The 16,987-nt window shown below is 43.2% G+C and overlaps 1 protein-coding gene across 1 annotated transcript in view; it reads right to left on the bottom strand.

The window, feature by feature from the left end:
* Positions 1-16,987, bottom strand: part of WNT2B (wingless-type MMTV integration site family member 2B) — a 48,634-nt gene that overhangs the window by 5,809 nt on the left and 25,838 nt on the right. The window contains exon 2 of the mRNA XM_015411066.1: positions 4,981-5,217. Within this exon, the coding sequence (XP_015266552.1) occupies positions 4,981-5,217 (237 nt within the window). The remainder of the gene's footprint in view (positions 1-4,980; positions 5,218-16,987) is intronic.

Here is a 16,987-nt window from a genome sequence, read left to right as displayed (position 1 = left end):
CGTGTGACATAAGGCAGGTCGAGGGACCCCTGGCTTGACTTCTATCATATGGAACATCAGGGAACTAAATGCTACAGACAGATTCAGCTTGCAAGTGTGGTGCTTCTTCTGAAATTATGCCATAGACAACGCTCAGGCAACCATCTGCCGAGGTGGATCTAATGGTATCCCCAAGGTGCCCAATCTCTTAAGAGTTTCTATAGGAAATCTCATAAAATGACTCCAGCTCTCACTGCCATTCCTTTGCGGTTGCAGAAACCATTTGGATTAACTTTCAGTAACCTGTGAAAGTGGTGGGTTGTTCCTCTTCCTGCATCCTAATCTGATTTATGACCTTATTTTTAATCTGATGTTTGTGCATATATATTTAGCAATGTTGACTAGCCCCAGATTCTCTTTTTTCCCCTTTTACTGTTGCATACCTTGACATATTTAGCAATTTGCAAAGAGCACACGCATCTCATACAATTTTAAAAACACATATACACAGTAAGGTCATGTGTGGAAGTAATACTACATGCTTATAGCTATGGTCCTACACATAACATTTTGAAATGGCATGCTGTAAAGAGACGAAAGTACATTACTTGATAATCACAAACAAACAAGCAAACAAAACTACTTGGTGTACTGATCAAGTACATATGGCTTATTTTTTTTAGAATGCCATGAAACACAAAAATACTTGTAGCAGCCATGAAAAACAAAAGTAAGTTCTAAAATGCAGTTATAGTAAATAGTCCTGATTCCTTGGCACATGCAAGAAGTGCCATTATGCTTATAGTGGGTATAGCCAGTTGCTTTTTGCTTTCTGGACCATATGTTTGCCCATGAAAAGTTACCACACATGGACAGGAGGAGACTCTTTTTTACTCATCTGGTTTGGTTTTTTCACATTGCACAAGACAACTCCTGTAGCTCTAAGTGGCTTAAAACAGTACAGGGGTGACCAAGAAGGACAGAGAAAGGGGGACTGTAGAAGATTCCTGGAGATGGGATGTTTGGTTCCTAATAGGATGGTTGTGGGGCAAGAAGGATGGGGAATGACTCCTGCACGGCTGAACAGCAGGGATTCTTCATTCCTACATTTACTGAATGATGCAGTAGTCCAGCTGGGTGACTTTAGACTTTTGATTTAATGGTTTTATGGGGGATGTCTTTAGATTAGGGATGCACAGCTCAAACCATTGCATGGGTCTGGATTAGAGGTATGTGGGCCACCCCATCACATGGCTCCATTGTGGCCCATTTTTGGGAGGCTCAGAAGTGCTGCCTCCCAACTGCTCTGTGGGTTGAAAGATGGCATTCTGACAAAAAAAAACCCAGTGAAATTTTTCGAGGAGGAGATTTATACCCCACCCTTCACTACCCAAAGGAGTCTCAGAGCGGCTTACAAACTCCTTTCCATTCCCCCCCCCGTGAGGTAGATGGGGGTGAGAGAGCTCTGAAAGAACTTAAAACTGACCCAAGGTCACACCAGGAGCTGCATGTGGAGGAGTGGAGAATCAAACCCGGTTCTCCCAGATTAGCATCCATATTCTTAACCACTACACCAAACGGGCTTTTGGCAATCCATGCTCTTGGCATTCTATGCATTTGCAAATGGTGAGCTGGGCTAAGAGCAGGGTTGCCAACTTTCAGGTGTGGCCTGGAGATCTCCTGGAATGACAACTCATATCCAGACTGCAGGGATCAATTCCTCTGGAGTCAACAGCAACTTTGGAGGGTGGGTATTATACCGTCCTCCCCAAATTCCACCCTCTTCAGGCTGTATCCCGTGATCTCCAGTAACTTCCCAACATGGAGTTGAAACTTGTTGCCACATTCCAGAACAGGGATGCACAAGATATCGGGGTTGTTTTTTTTTTTTTAAACCTCAGCTTGCTGGTGCTTTCTACCCCTATCCTCATGAGAGAGGCTGTGGGCCTGCCACATGGCTCCCCCAGGTTGCATGATGTATAACCCTGGCACAGATGGTAATATAAATTTCAAATGTGAGGCTGCAGTACAGCCTGCTTTTAAGTCTCCTTCACTGAACCTGGGGCCCTGGTCTTCAGCCCCAAAGTCCATCTCTGACAGCACCATTGGCACACTGCAAGTAGAATGGTACAGTGACCACTGCCCAAGGATGGCTTCATGGAATGTTTGACAATATTTAAGAGAAGTAAACAATCAGGCTTACTAGCCGATTGACTGGTGTCCCACCCTTAGTGGAGATAACAATGAAAGTATGTTAAGAAATATAACAGAAACCGCTTCAATGGTGATGTCCATCTTTGTGGCTTGCTAAAGTGTTAATGATCCTGAAAAGAATCACTCAGCTTGATGAGCCAAGAATCCATGCTCTAGTAGCTAAAGCAAGGTGTTCAGAGCAAATCCCTACATTATGTTTTTGGTTCCAAACAAGGATTAGGGTCAGGCAAGACAAGGGAGTGTCAGAAGACAAGCAACAGCAAAGGTTCGATAACATCATGCCAGGGGAAAAAGAATTATTGGAGGTGAACTATCTTAGGAAAGAGGTTTTTAAATCAAGGATGTGAGGTCATAATAAGAGAACACCTGGTGAAAGAATGGACAACTTTTCAAATTCATTTTTTTCTTATAAGAAGGAATAAGTAATTTTGATCTCCCTAGGAGGCCAGCCTGGATGATCCTCTATCTGCCTCTATTTCCAGAATGTCCCAAATTTCTGAGATTTAGGGGCATTTTGCAGATTTCTTGCTCATTTATATGTTTCAGTACAGCTGTAAAAGTCCCCCCCCACTCTTTTTTAGTTCCACACGCTCTTTTCTTATATCTCCTGTGTGTGAACAATACCTTACCCTGCCCCCATCCTATTTGGGTGGCGCTTGTCTTTTTGGACAAATGCATACAGTATGGATTCTTCCAAAAGCTGTAAATTGCCTGGCATCTCCACACATGGCGCAGGATGCTGCCTGGTATTTTATAGTTCTGCTTTGAGTTTGCATCTGTTTTTATAATAGTCATAAAAACAGCTGCAAATCAAAACCACACTGTTGCGTTCCTCAGCTGTAGCCTTAGAACAGCAGCTTCAAAGTGAATTGTGCATTTTAGCATCCTTAGGTAGAGACTTGGGAGAAAAAAGATAGGCCTTTTTTCCACCAGAAGGACACAAGGTAAACTTGGCCCCCTCTCTCTCCTTTTCCAGTGCTAGGGCTAAGGCCTCTAAATCCCCATAGCCTGTCAGTTAAGAATACCCCCTGCCTTGTATCCATTGTTGTCTAATTGGAGGCCAAGCTTCAGAATACGCAAAGCAGCAGTGATACCTATTAATGTATATATACACATCCCTTCTGCTAAAAGGTTATGGAATTCATTAACAAAGTCCCTTGGCCATGACACTGTAAGTGTGCATGGCTGACAAGAAATCCCATAATGCCTCGCATTACCACAGTGGTGAAAACTGGTAGGAAAAAAACTCTCATTCTCAATTTCCTCTCTAGCAATTGAACACCTCCTCTTTTGGATAACTAATGCCAACCATTATACTTAAAGAACAATAGATGTTGTGAGTTGCTAATGATCCTGAAGCTGCATTATTTTCCTAAATAAAAGCCGAGCTGCAGGAAACATAGGTGCACTTCTGTCAAACAGGCAGACGATGCAAAATCTTCTGCAAAAATAGGAACAGGATCATGCCAAAACCACTCTAATATTTAAGCCTCATTTTCCTAATATTAAATACACCATCTTAAAGTCTGTGTGGTTTTAAAATGAGCAAATGCCATGGTGGGGACAGCTCGGAATGTTTCCTCTGTACAGCCTGTACAAGACTCAGGGAAATGGTGGGGCTGTCCTGGGGACACTTTCTATACAGTCCCTGTTTACAAGGGAGGTCAAAATTGTGGCTTGGCCTTTTGCACTACACATGGTGACAACAAACTTTGCCCTCCCCGCCAGCTCTACTAGCCAAATATTTATATATCCTGTTACCGTTTACTTTCAAGATCATGCTCCCAGAGGTGTTCTCTCCCATCCTGAAGTGGCTACTTCCAGTGCAGTGACATATCCCATTACTGTTTGCTTAGCATATAAGGGAAACCAAAACACAACACAGGGAAATTTAAGCTCTGCTCTTTTCCCATTTAATAGCTCTCATCACATGTGCAAGAACCTCATGCTTTCTAAAGGATGGAGCAGCTCCACACTAGATGCCACAGAGGCAGACCTGCTTCTTTAAATAGAGATCTGCCTTCCCAGGTATAAATCAGGATGTGCACCCTTTTTTATGTATATGGAATGCTGCTTCTGTTTGGGGCACCTCCCTGGCTGCTTTGGGGTAACTGTGCATGCAGCTCATAAGATTGTCACTGAGTGCCAACTTCATCTTTATTTACTTACAATGCTTATAACCTGTCTTTCTGACCAAAGGTCCTTCAGATGGTTCACAACAAATTCAAGTGTAATGGAGTGTCATTATAAGATACACATTATACATTCATAGCAGGCTGCATAAGGTCAGTAATAATAAATTAAGGTCTATTTTTCCTGAAACTTCAGCATAAGTGCTGGGGATGTCCAAAACTTTTGAAGCTCTTACCCCACCTATGAAAGCCAGTTTTCAAGAAGTGCATTGCAGTTCTGCTGTCAAATGGCTAAGAAAATGTGGCAGCAGCCATTTTAGCCTTGGTTGGGAAGGTCAAGAGCATCACACTGGCCACTTGCTACTTGAATAAAGCTACCTTTCCTTTAAATGAGAAGGAAAGATATGTCAATTGGCATCTTTGAATGGCCTTAATCTACAGCATTCAAGGATACATAAAAATAAATAACAAATCAATATCCATAATCGTAGATGGTGAACATCTCATTACACTGAAAGATTAGCTGGGATCTTTTAACCCTAATAATACTGGTAGATTCTAGATAAATGTAAATAGATTTTTTTTACAAGACTAATAAAAATTGCTGATCAAAAACTGCCCCCCCCCCGCTGAGGAGGGGTAGAAAAGAATTGCTGCTGAAGGGTACCTACTTCGGAGCATGACTCTGCCAAAGACTGTATGGTCTCTGTCCAAAGTGCTGCAGTTCCAGCGGTGGTGACGGAATTGGTGCTGGCATTCCCGAATCCATTCCTTTGCTCCTTCCCCAACTGACTGCATAATGTCTGGGTAACTTTGGCACAACTGTCGCTGTTTGTTTACCAGTCCAGGGATGTTATCGCAGATTACCCTTGCTCCCAGAGCCCCAATGTACCTGTAGGGATGGCAAGAATACTTTTAAGAACAAGAGAACACCATCAACCATGTATTCAAGATAATAGATGAATAGAATGGAAAGACAATAGTCAAGTGCTGGGCAAAGGAAGGGTGATGTATGTGCAAACCAGTCCATACAGATACCAGAAAAGTAGATACCTGTGAATCGGAAAATCCATGTCAGATCCTACCTCAGCCACAATCTCACAAAGAAAGCATAGACAAGCTACTCTTCTCTTATGCTTCGTTGATATGGTACTCTCTGAATATTTGTCAGCATTGTTAGAATCAGTAAGCTTTGCACCATATCAACATAATTTTAAATGACTGGCTTGCTCCCTTTATGAACACAAAATTAAAAACAAGAGGACATTTCTCCAGAGGAGGGCCAACTAAGAACAATTTGTGAGGAAGATTCACCACAAAACGGGCTTATATCTGGATCCTCGTCAGGCTAAGATTCCTTGCAGACGCTTTCAGTCATTGTGAAACTCTGTAAGTGTATATTAGTAGCCATCACAGTGTTCTTTCCTTGCTTACAGGCAACTTAAAATGGCTTCTCACCAATAATCATCACCCACCCAACAGAGAAACAGCAGACCCAGGAACCAAGCCCTGCAACAAACCTAGAAGCCAACTTTGTTAACCATATACTCTTGGGTAATACTGTTGTAGGAGCTAACAATATCAGCTACACTATCTGTAGCTCATCAGTTTGCACATGATCCTATTTAATATATGCCACCATGTGCCAGCAATGCCCATCTACTGTTTACATTTGACAGATGTGTCAGTCTCTGCTTGAAATAATCAGTGAACACAAATTGAACATAAGAAACCACAACATACAGAAACCAGTGGGAGAACACTTTCATCTTCCTTAACACACTATTAGGAACTTTGTAGAAATTTTGATTGGCTGCTCTTAGCATGTTTAACAGACTGTAATTTTGTATCAGTATCAGTTAATTTTCTCTGAAACTTATCACCTTGCTTATCTGTTCAAATCTCTAAGCTTTCTAATATCCCATTATTTGTAACTGCTGATTCTGTCTGAGAGATATAGAGAGATCATACTCTGAACTTTTATAATGGGATTCACACCTCTCTACCACATTTTCACCAAATAATGAATCTATGCTTGAAAGATGCATAACAGAATTAACCCTCTGCCTTAACTCTCCCTGCTCGTAACCTGCCTCATAAGAAGGATTCTCAGTTTGCTTTCCATACATATCTGAAGAACTATCTCACAAAAGCTAATATTGAAACAAGTGTTCTTAATCTATAAGATGCCACTGGACTTTTGTTGTGCTTCATTGTTAATAACAAGAATAGCATTTATGTAGTACAAGTGAATTGTTCAGTGCACATCCATTGTAGCTCACGATACTTACGAAGAGTAGGGCAGTATTACTATTATTATTTCCATATTGTACATAAGAAGTATGAGGCAAAAAAGAAAAACAGCTTGCCTGTGTCTTCCTTGTGACACAGCTGAGGTGGGATCTGAAACAGGAGCTTTCCATTTCATGCTGTTTGGCACCCCACAACTAATCTGGCTCATTTTCTGCTTTTGATAAATAAATCTGCACTGTCTTGCCTGTTATCGGTATCTTCTGTGCTCCCTTAACAGGGCCCTGAAGGCATTGTGGCTGATCTTAAAGTAACACAGACAGTGGAGTCAAGTGTGGAATTTTCCATATCCATCCAAGTCCATCCTTTCTTTTAACTCCAGACAGAAAGCAATAGATTTTTTTAGGCTGGAGAATGGCTTTTGCCACATAGCATTAGTTGCGTTTCTGGCTGGAAAATGGAGAGATTTGGGCAGCATTCAAGTGTTTCAAGCTCCTAGACTGGAATTAAGACCCTCCCTTTAATAATAATAATGAAAAAGCAATAAGCCTGGGCAATATTTCACTGTCTGCTTCACCATGTGCTATCATTTGTATTGGTCACAGAGATAGCTTGCAGCCTGAGGGAAACTCTGTGAATACAGACAAGAGCCCGTTATTTTTTCCCTTTTAAAATATTTGGTTTAAACTCTGGTGAGAAGTCAAGGTCATCTAGGGTTGGCAGAATGGCTAATAAACATTGCTTTCTACATCCTTTGCAAGTGAGGAAGGGCTGCTTTGGTTAATACACACTGTTTTCACAGGCCAACTCATCAGCCTTTCAGCAGCAAGGAAATGCAGAGGGAGAGCATCTTATTGAACATGAAGAAAAATGGAATACACAAGAAAGCTGAAGAACCAGGGAATTAAATCAGTGCCCACAGTAAAGGCTCTCTATAGTTTGGAGATGGGGTGTTATTCCAGGAGATTTTCATATCCCAACTGGAGGTTGGCAACATAGCCCGGAGCTCACTTCATCAGATGATTAAGTATTACAGTCAGTCGGTGGAATATATCCTTATGATAGATTGATAGGAACTATTCACTATTCACATTAGCGTTCCGTGTGCCTTGGCGTTTAGTCATGCCGACCACAGGACCACGGAAATGTCTTCGGACAGCGCTGGCTCTTTGGCTTTGAAACAGAGATGAGCACCGCAACCCTAGAGTCGGATTCGACTGGCTTTCGAGCAAGGGAAACCTTTACCTTTTACCTTTACTATTCACTCAGTACCAACACATCAGAGTGTGCATGTAACTACTTGGAAAGTTGCTTGTAATGTTTTGCCATATGGTGAGAATCCTACTCCTCCCCAGCTTCCCTGGATTTCTAACTGGGCTCAGATGTACGGTTGCCAACATTCAGGTCAGGCCTGGAGTTCTCCAAGAGCTGCAACAGATCTCCAGAGTACACTTGAGGAAACAGCAGATGCAGAGAGTGGGGACTCTAGAGCATCCCTGCTAAGCTCCCTCCCCAGGCTCTGCCCTCCCCAGGCTCTGCCTCCAAATCTCCAGGAATTTCCCATCCTGAAGTTGGCAGCCTGGAGATTCTGCTTCTCTCCCACTTTCTCTCAAAATCATGTAGAGCCACTTTTCGGGATCAAGGCTTTTATTCACACACCTTCCCTCAAAAAAAATGCTGGGTCCTGGGATTCCCTTATGCTACATGAGGAATCTTCTTTTGGAGGAAGACTCCTTCCATTGGAGACCTTCTTCCATCAGAGAGATTCTTCCTCACATTCAGCAGAAGGGACACCAGCTCAGTATCTGTATGTAAATATGTAAAAATAAAGAAAAATTAGAATGAAGGATAAATGCAATCTCAATGAAAATTAATATATAATACTAAATATTCTGCTGTCCCCAAAGTCCGGGTAATAATTAGTAAGGATGCCAGCCTCCAGGTGGGACCTGGGGACCCCCCAGAATTACAGCTTATCTGCAGATTGCAGAGATCAGTTTCCCCTGAAGAAAATGGATGCTTTGAAAGGTGGACTCTATGGGATTGTACCCCCCTGAGGTCCCTGTCCTCCCCAGGCTCCATCCCTAAATCTCCAGGAGTTTCCCAACTGGAATCTGGCGATCCTAATAATCAGAGATGATTTTGTTGTCATTCTTCCTGCACTTTTAATCGTTAAGGTAGTTCAAGCCTTCCCCAAGATAATGTCAACCAGAAATCTCTAGATCTAAATGAGGAAGTTAGCCACAACTCTTTCATGTTGAATTAGAGCACAGAATATAGCAGTGTTCTATAGGAGAGGAGAGCATTGAAGTGAAGTGAGGAAAACCCAGTTCTTTCATGGAAAAACCTTCACAAGCTTTGGCCAGCTACTCACTCAGTCTAGCTCACCTCTGAAACTGCTATCAGGATGAAAAGAGGGCAATTCCACCTATGCTCGCCTAGGTTTTTGGAGAAAGACTGGGATGCCATTGTAATTAATTAATGTAAATAAATCATGGGTTTTCAGACTATAAAATCATCATCTTCTCATTTTATTTATCTCATGACAGTATCCTCCATTAACCCTCCATTAACACACATAATTGTCAAGCATGCTGCTTATGAAACAGAAAATAGAGAGTTACTGAGTGTCCAGAGGGAACTACTGCGTCAATCAAAAAGTATGTAGAAAAACCATCCAGATGGCTCCAGCAAGTGAGACAGAGCAGACTTTGGAGGAAGGCAACTGCCCACCATCTAAGACGCTTGCCATTCCTTTCTGGAGGAAACTTTGGGAAACCCCCCGCCCCCCAGCATGATCAGTTGGCCCATGGTCCATGAAGTAAAGCCTCCCTCCTCATGACAGAATTTCAAGGAAGATCTTGAGTCTACAACTCATGTAACTGATTTATGCTTCTGTCCACTTTCACTGCCAGGGGTCCTGACTGGGATGAATATTATCTTAAGCATAAAGCAGGAGAGAGCGAGAGCACAGGAAGGTCACTAATTGCTTTCTTTTCCTGCAGTCCACCTTGCCAACAAAGTCCCACTCCCAAAGCGCCAGCCTCATGCTGTGAGGTGATTACTGTCTGCAGGGACAGGCCAAAAATTTAGGAGACCTGTTTTGGCTTGGCTTTGCATGAAATGTTAGCAGAAGTGTTTTCCTATCTGTTGAATGCAGGCATAAATAAAGTCCCAGTAGAGAATTAGAACCAGAACCAGCTGTTCATATAGAAAAGGAAAATAGCAACATCTTAACAATGTTGCTGATGAGATTCTAGGTAAGCTTGTGGTAAAGCACAAATAACAGCTTGGGAAAAGCTGGCTTTTGTAGTCCCCATTTGTGGCTGCCTGGAGGAATTCCAAATGCCTATTGCCTGGATCCCTTTCCCACCACTTACTAGTAACATCTTACTGGGAACATATAAAATATAGACTGGCACACAGACCATGTGTGTGTTTGGAATAAGATCCAAATCATCTTATTTGGGCTTTGGTTCTAACCTGTATGAAAAGCATACATAGTTCCTGGAAGCTGAAAGTTGAGCTGGACCATCCTGCTACTTAAACTAAGATGGGGAATTAAACCAAGGTTTTTATTGGACAAGGACTTGAGAAACCCCGGGTTAAATCCCCACTCAGTCCTGAATCTCACTGAATGATCTTGGGCTAGTCACTCATTATCAGCCTAATCTACTTTGCAAGGCTGTTCTGGGGGGATAATGGAGGGGAGAACCATCTATGCCACCATGAGTTCCTTTGGGGAAAGTTGAGATGAAAGTGCGATTTTAAGACAGCTGGCAGGGGACTGAGAGCTTTCCCTTCCTTTGATGTCCATGTAAACATTTCTTTTTCTCTTTTACCTCTCATCAGGCAGTTATTTATTGTCGGTGAAACCCTGCAAAACTACCACAAAAGCTGTTTCTCAGAGACAAAACAATGTTGAGTAAGAGCTGGAATAAGATCTACGGTATTTTGGGGTTACCTTTAGTTCCTCATAGAGGAGACAGCAAAAGTACTTAGCACCAATGTTCCCTCTAAGCTGAGTTAGTGTGAGCTAGCTCACACTAACTCAGCTTAGAGGGAACACTGCTTAGCACATACTCAAAAATGTTCTATATTATTGCTTTACACATCTGAAACAGAGCCCTGTATACAGAAGGTTCCAGAGCTGAACCCTGCTAATGCTCAGAATTAACCTCATACCTTGACCATGGATGTATGCCTCAGCAAATACCATCTCACATCAAAATTTTTTGACTTTGATCAATGTACTGGCCTGATCCTATCAATAACCAAGCTCACCGATCTAACCAAATTCAGTGTGGTGTTATAGCCAGAATGTTGCACTAGAACTGGACATACCACTTCAAATCATGGCTCATGCTTGAAGCCCACTGGGGCTGCGATCATATGCACAATTAGACCCGCCATAGGTGTGAATGCCGGGTGGATTTAAAGGGTGCAATCAGATAACAACATCTCAGAAGCGCCCTACAGCCATTGGCAACCCATTCTGTTCCGCCGCAGAAGCGGAGTTAAGACACCGGGGAAAATCCAGTAGTAAACGCATCATCGCAAATTCCATAGGGAGCCCTCAGTGCTGAGATGCGATTCATCGATACCTCGTTTAAGTTCATCGGAAACAAACAGAACCCCCCCTCCCGACTCAACTGCAATTGCATCTGATCACGCAGTGGCAGGCTGTGCCCGCAGCTTCCAAGGACAATGTGATCGCACAACTGCAGGTCAAATTCCTCCGGAGGAAATAGCATTGCTCCCCCCTGCTTTATCTTGCTTGTGTGACCGCAACCTGGATGATCTTGTGCCAGTCACTCTTTCAGCCTAACCCATGGAATTGTTGAGAAGATAAATGAAGAGGAGAACTGTACATGCTGTCATGAGTTCCTTGACAGAAGGATGGGTTAAATGGAATTACAATGATTGATGATAGGTTGTGGATGAGTCAAAATGCATCACCTCAATTTCCTTATTTGTTACAACATTGATTCCCCTCTATCAAAGATGCTTTGGCCTTATTATACAGTGGGAGAGTGCTCATCTCTCATGCAGAAAGTCCTAGGTCCTTTCCAGCCAAAAGGTAGCAGGTTCTGGGAAAAATCCCCTCTGCCGGAGGCACTACCTCTATCTGCTGAGAAAAGCTTCCATTATTTCTACTTCTTATGCAACTGTTAAAGACCCAATGCCTATAGTCGTCAGAGGCAATTGACACCCTCCCCAATCCTGAATACATTTACTTGGAAGTAAGCACCATTATTTGTACTGTCAAGAAAGTATGACAGTTATAATGCTTATCCACAACAGAAGGGTGTATATGGGAATTAAGCACCTCTTATAGTTTTCACTTTTCCCCTCTGTCTTCATAACATGTAGTAACTTACCTCATACCTTGACAATATAACATTGCGCATTTCCCCCAAGGGAAACTTCCAAATTCTTCTCATTCAAATGTCTCCCTGGGTTTTGGAGTTCCAAATTACTTGGGATTGTTTCCAAAGTGGAGCTGACGCATTAGGAATTCCTTGTTATGTATAATTTTTTCACAGTGCATTATAGATGCGGATTGCCACATCGTTTTGCTCCTCCTGCTCATATGTATTTTTCTTCTCTTTTTGTATATGTGCATTGATAAGATAATGCAAAAATGCCAGTGTTATTATAAGTACAGTTGTCTCTAGATTCTTTGAGGGTGGTGTTTTACCAATGTGCAGGAGTGCAGGCTCCCTGCAGAATAATTCATACAAAAAGAATCCCAATACAACCATTTGTATTGCATCTTTTAAAAAATCATTGCACATGTGTGCATGTCAGAGAGGAGAATGCAAATGTAGGAAACAAAAGATTCATCAACTGCACATGATCTAGCTCTGGAATTCATTTTAGAAATTCTCCTGTTCAATTGCAGTTGAGCGGCACACAGAGCAGAGACATTCCAGAATGATAAAGGAATGCAAACTGGGCTCTTCCCAAATTCCACCCCCCCCCATTCTTGCTCCACATCACTGGTTGCTGCTGGTGTAGGTGAGTGGGAAAATACAAAGCACAATGATGTTGGCGTACAGACTTTTTAGCCTTAGAATCCTTCAAAGAGCTCATGGTGGTATACATTATTCTCCTGATTGTTTGTATTCTCAGAAAACCCCTACCTAGAGAGAGATTGGACCAGTGTCTCCCAGTAAACTTTATGGCTGAGGAGGGATTTGAATTCACTTATTTACAATCAAACTCCAACACTGGCATTAGCTTTTCAGTTATGGAAGGGAAGGGGTGGGAAGCTTGCCATGGGGGAACATGACTGATGGCAACCTGATTTCTTGAAATGTTTTATTTTTCCCTAACATAAAGGGATGACCTAAAACTCAAAGCAATGGCATAGTGAACATGCCCAGAGTCTAGAATGAGAATGACTCAAAGGGGGTGGGGGTTCCTGACATCATGCCCATTTTTGAGATCACCATCTTTGGAAGGCTTATAGAAACAAATTCTAAATAATCCCCCCCATGCTCTCTCTAAGCTGTGGAGTCCTGTGAGCAAAAACTCTACTTTGTGAGCTACTGGCATTAAAGCTGTGAGTGAGTGATTTGGCTACTGCATAAAATGGTTTGCTCTGGAGCCATCCTTCCTGAGTGAAGACAAAAATGTGTAAGCTGGAGGCTAAAAAACCGTGAGCTAGCTCACATTAAGTCTCCATAGAGGGAACATTGCCCCCCCACTTTGAATCTGTTTGGCACTGCTCGGAAGAATCCACGTTAGATTGTTCTGGAGAAGTGAAGTTTTATTGCTTTTCTCCCCTCCCCCCACTGTGAATGACTCCCTTATCAACACAAATCTCAATCGGCAGTTGCCAAGGGCTCTTTCTCTCCATGGCCCCTTAATGGAGGCTGCCCCTGATGCAGCCCTCAAGAAAACAGAAGAAAACTGTCACACATCGCCTCCCAGTTGCCATAAGAATCTGCTGGGTCTTCTTCCAATAAACAAGGAGAATCCTAAATTGCCTCTTAGATAAACACAACAATCAGAGGCAGCCATGTCTATTTACTCAGCAACATACGTTTCATTTTAAACCCCAACAAGCATGTATTCTTGGTGCGCACATGTTCCCATGAGAGAAATGTGGAATCAGAATCTCAAGGGACCAGGCTCTTGTTTGACCTGCTATTTCTCTGATAAAAACCATGGTGATTTTCTGCACTAGTTTAAGCATCTAGAAGACAGTTTCCCAAGTATAATGGCTTGAAATTTTCCAGTGGAAAATGGAAAGTTTTTTTTAATATGTTTCTACCGAAAGAAGAAAAGATATTCTTCATTTACAATAGGCATTATCCATCTCCTCAGAACATGAGTAGCCTGCGTTCATGGTTCCAGGAAGGAGCTAAGCCACCCAGTTACGTGAGAGGAAATGTGCCTGTGTCTCCCATTGCAAATATAGGCAAGATGCCTTGCAATGCTCACAGTACTGGTTGGCCCTATAGAGGTTTCCTTCCAGGCCTTGCGTGACCTGCATGTGCAAAAGGGGAAGAATTGGACACATAAAAATGATCGCCTTTTGTTATTAAAACTGTACATTCTAGTATACCAAGAGTGCAATCATCTAAGCCTTTTGATGTCAATAGTATTTGGGTCAATTCACACCTCAGGTCTTCATGGTTGCCACAAAGATTTGTGCCAGGAATTCTGTGCTTCTCAGACACAGGTAGGCTCAGTTCAGAGCAGGACTGCTGCACATAGGAAGAGGGGTCTTCAATCTCCCTTTCTCACCATGTTCTCCTTCCTGAAATGTTGGGAACAACATCTGTACATTTCTCAGCTAGAAAGTGTTCAGTAAAGTCATCGTCAACAAATAAATAGTCTCAAAGAGAGTTTTGCAGTTGAGCTTTCCTGTACACGGAAACCTGTGGGCTGCCAAGTCTGATTTGGGAAATTCCTGGAGATATGGGGGAAGAGCTTGGTGAGGGCATAGCTCAGGATGGGAAGGGAGCTCAGCAGAGATGTGACGCCATATAATCCAAGCATCAAAGTTGCCATTTTCTCTAGGGGAGATGATCTCTGTAGTTTGGAGATGAGTAGTAATTCTAGGGCTGCAATCAGACATGCAGTTTGATCCATTGCTGTCCCCTTCTGGATTTAAAATGCACAATCAGACAGCAACATCTGTCTTTCATGCCCCAGTCATCTGCATCCCATTCCCCCTCCCCCTTTTACTGTTTCTTTGATACCTGTGAAAGGCTGAATTGGTTTCAAACTGGATTTCCTGTTGTCTGATTACTCTGTTGTGCACCCAAGCTGTCAGGCAGGTCTGACTGTCTCTTGTTTCCAGCCACCATTTTTTTTACTAGTCAATGATGTGTGCATAACTGCATATTCACACCTCTCTCTCTCCCTGTCCCACAAGGGCGTCTCAAAACTGTGATTTCTTTATAAAAACATTCAAAGAAAGATTCCTCTGTACTTTAGCATTTTCCAGTGCTTTGGGGATGGGTTTAATTGAAAGATAAGAGAGGGAGGACAACAGTGAACTACATATCCCAGTAGGCTCATCAGCACTTGGGAGCACGCTCAAAGGACAAACTAAAAAAAATTACCAACAGCCTGACTCCCTGGCTGCTGTCATCTGATTGCTCAAGGACAGGATGAAAATGCTTTGAAGAGCAGTAACGGGGTGAGTCTGATCACAATTCTGTATTACAAAAAACCCTGGATCAATTAGAGGCAGCGCCACACTGGATCAAGCTGCACGCCTGACCACAGCCTAGGAGAATTCCAGCCTCAAACTGGAAGCTGGCAACCCTACTGTGGCATGTCTTCCCCAGACTTGCATCTCAGCCCACAGGCCTCAGCCTAAAACTAATGCCAAAACACTCAGGATGAAATGTGGAACAACTTCTGGAGACTGTAGCTGCTACAGCATCATTGTGAGATGCCAAGAAGAAGGAAGTACATTATGAAGACTTATGCCTGGGTGGGGCCAGATACATTCCTGGAGGTGGTGGGGAGTGAGGAAGATATTGCTGGTAGCATGCCAGCAGCAGCTGAATTATATCTACAATTAGTTTCTCCTCCTTTCTTTGCAGAAATTAAAAACCTGGGCAGAGCCAGAGGTGTGAGCTAAAGAGTCCATGGCCCTTGGCTCTTTGCATGTAGCCTGTGTTAGGCAGTTTTTTAAAAAGAGAAATCAGTTCAAGATGTGTTTGTTCCTCTTTGTTAGATTAAATGTATTATTGGTTTAAAGCAATTAATTGTATTTTGATACTTTTCTGTGAACTGCTTTAGGCCCCTTAAGTAAAATAAAGAAGTACCTGAAACAACCCTGGAAAGTCACTATTTGCCCCACTGGGGAAACTTATGTATACTAATGGCTACACCCCAGTTTTACCAACGGAACAAACAGCAGGTCCCTGGAACCATTTCTGGTCAGGAAAAGGGTGTGTATGGGGAGGGGGGGCTGAGGTCCCTTGTCTCTGGTCCTTATCTGAATTGAGCCCATGTGCTTCTGGGAAGCATAGAACTTCCAGAAGATTTCTGTGGACTTTTGGATATGTGAATCAGTCCCTATAATTAGATTAGAGTATATCTGCAGGGAGGGTGCCCTGACTTGGATAGTCCAGATCCTTGTCAGATCTCGGAAGCTAAGCAGGGTTGGCCCTGGTCAGTATTTGGATGGGAGACCACCAAACAGTACCAGGGTCACTACATATAGGCAGGCAATGGCAAGTCACCTTTGACCATCTCTTGTCTTGAGAACCCTACAGTGTGCCATAAGTCAGCTGTGACTTGACTTCAAAAAAACAAAAACACGGCTTCCGGTCTGGCTCCCGCGCATGGCGGACGCTTCCTCGGGTCGCTCCCGAGGGCGCCTCGCCCGCCCGCGGTGGAGGAGGGAATCCGCGCGAGCGGAGACCCCAACGAGCCCCTCAGAAGAGAGGAGCTCGGATCCGGGGCGCTTTAGGGCGCACTAGGGGGGAGTCGCTCTTTCGGCCGAGAGGTCGGAGAGCGAGGCTCCCGCCATGCCCTGCCCCAATGGACCTTGCTGCGTGAGCGACCCCGAACGGGGTTTAGCGGAGCCACCAGACGTCACCGAGTGATAAAGCGACCATCCGCAAAAATGGAAAAGAAAAAGAAAAGATCGGCTTAACTGTGAGTTGTCAAAATGCAGAGAAAAAGAACTGAAAATTGTTTCCCCCCCCCTCCCAGCGATAAAGGCGAAGAGGTTAATCCTCCATCTATACAAGCGAAAAAGAAAAGGAGGGGGGGGATGAATTGAGCGGACAGTGATGTTTCCCTTTGATGTATTTGAAAGCGAGAAACTTGTCTCTCTGGAGCACATTTTAAGAACTTTCTAAAAGTAAACAAAAAAGAAAAGATGTCGGAGCTGGACAAAAGCGAGCGGAGAAGGAGGGAGGGACTTCCGTCTG

This window comes from Gekko japonicus, unplaced genomic scaffold (assembly GCF_001447785.1).
Source record: "Gekko japonicus isolate JY-2015 unplaced genomic scaffold, Gekko_japonicus_V1.1 scaffold610, whole genome shotgun sequence".
NCBI classification, from domain to species: domain Eukaryota; kingdom Metazoa; phylum Chordata; class Lepidosauria; order Squamata; family Gekkonidae; genus Gekko; species Gekko japonicus.
The sequence above is the reverse complement of the archived record's forward strand: the minus strand, read 5'-3'. Positions and strand labels throughout refer to the sequence as shown.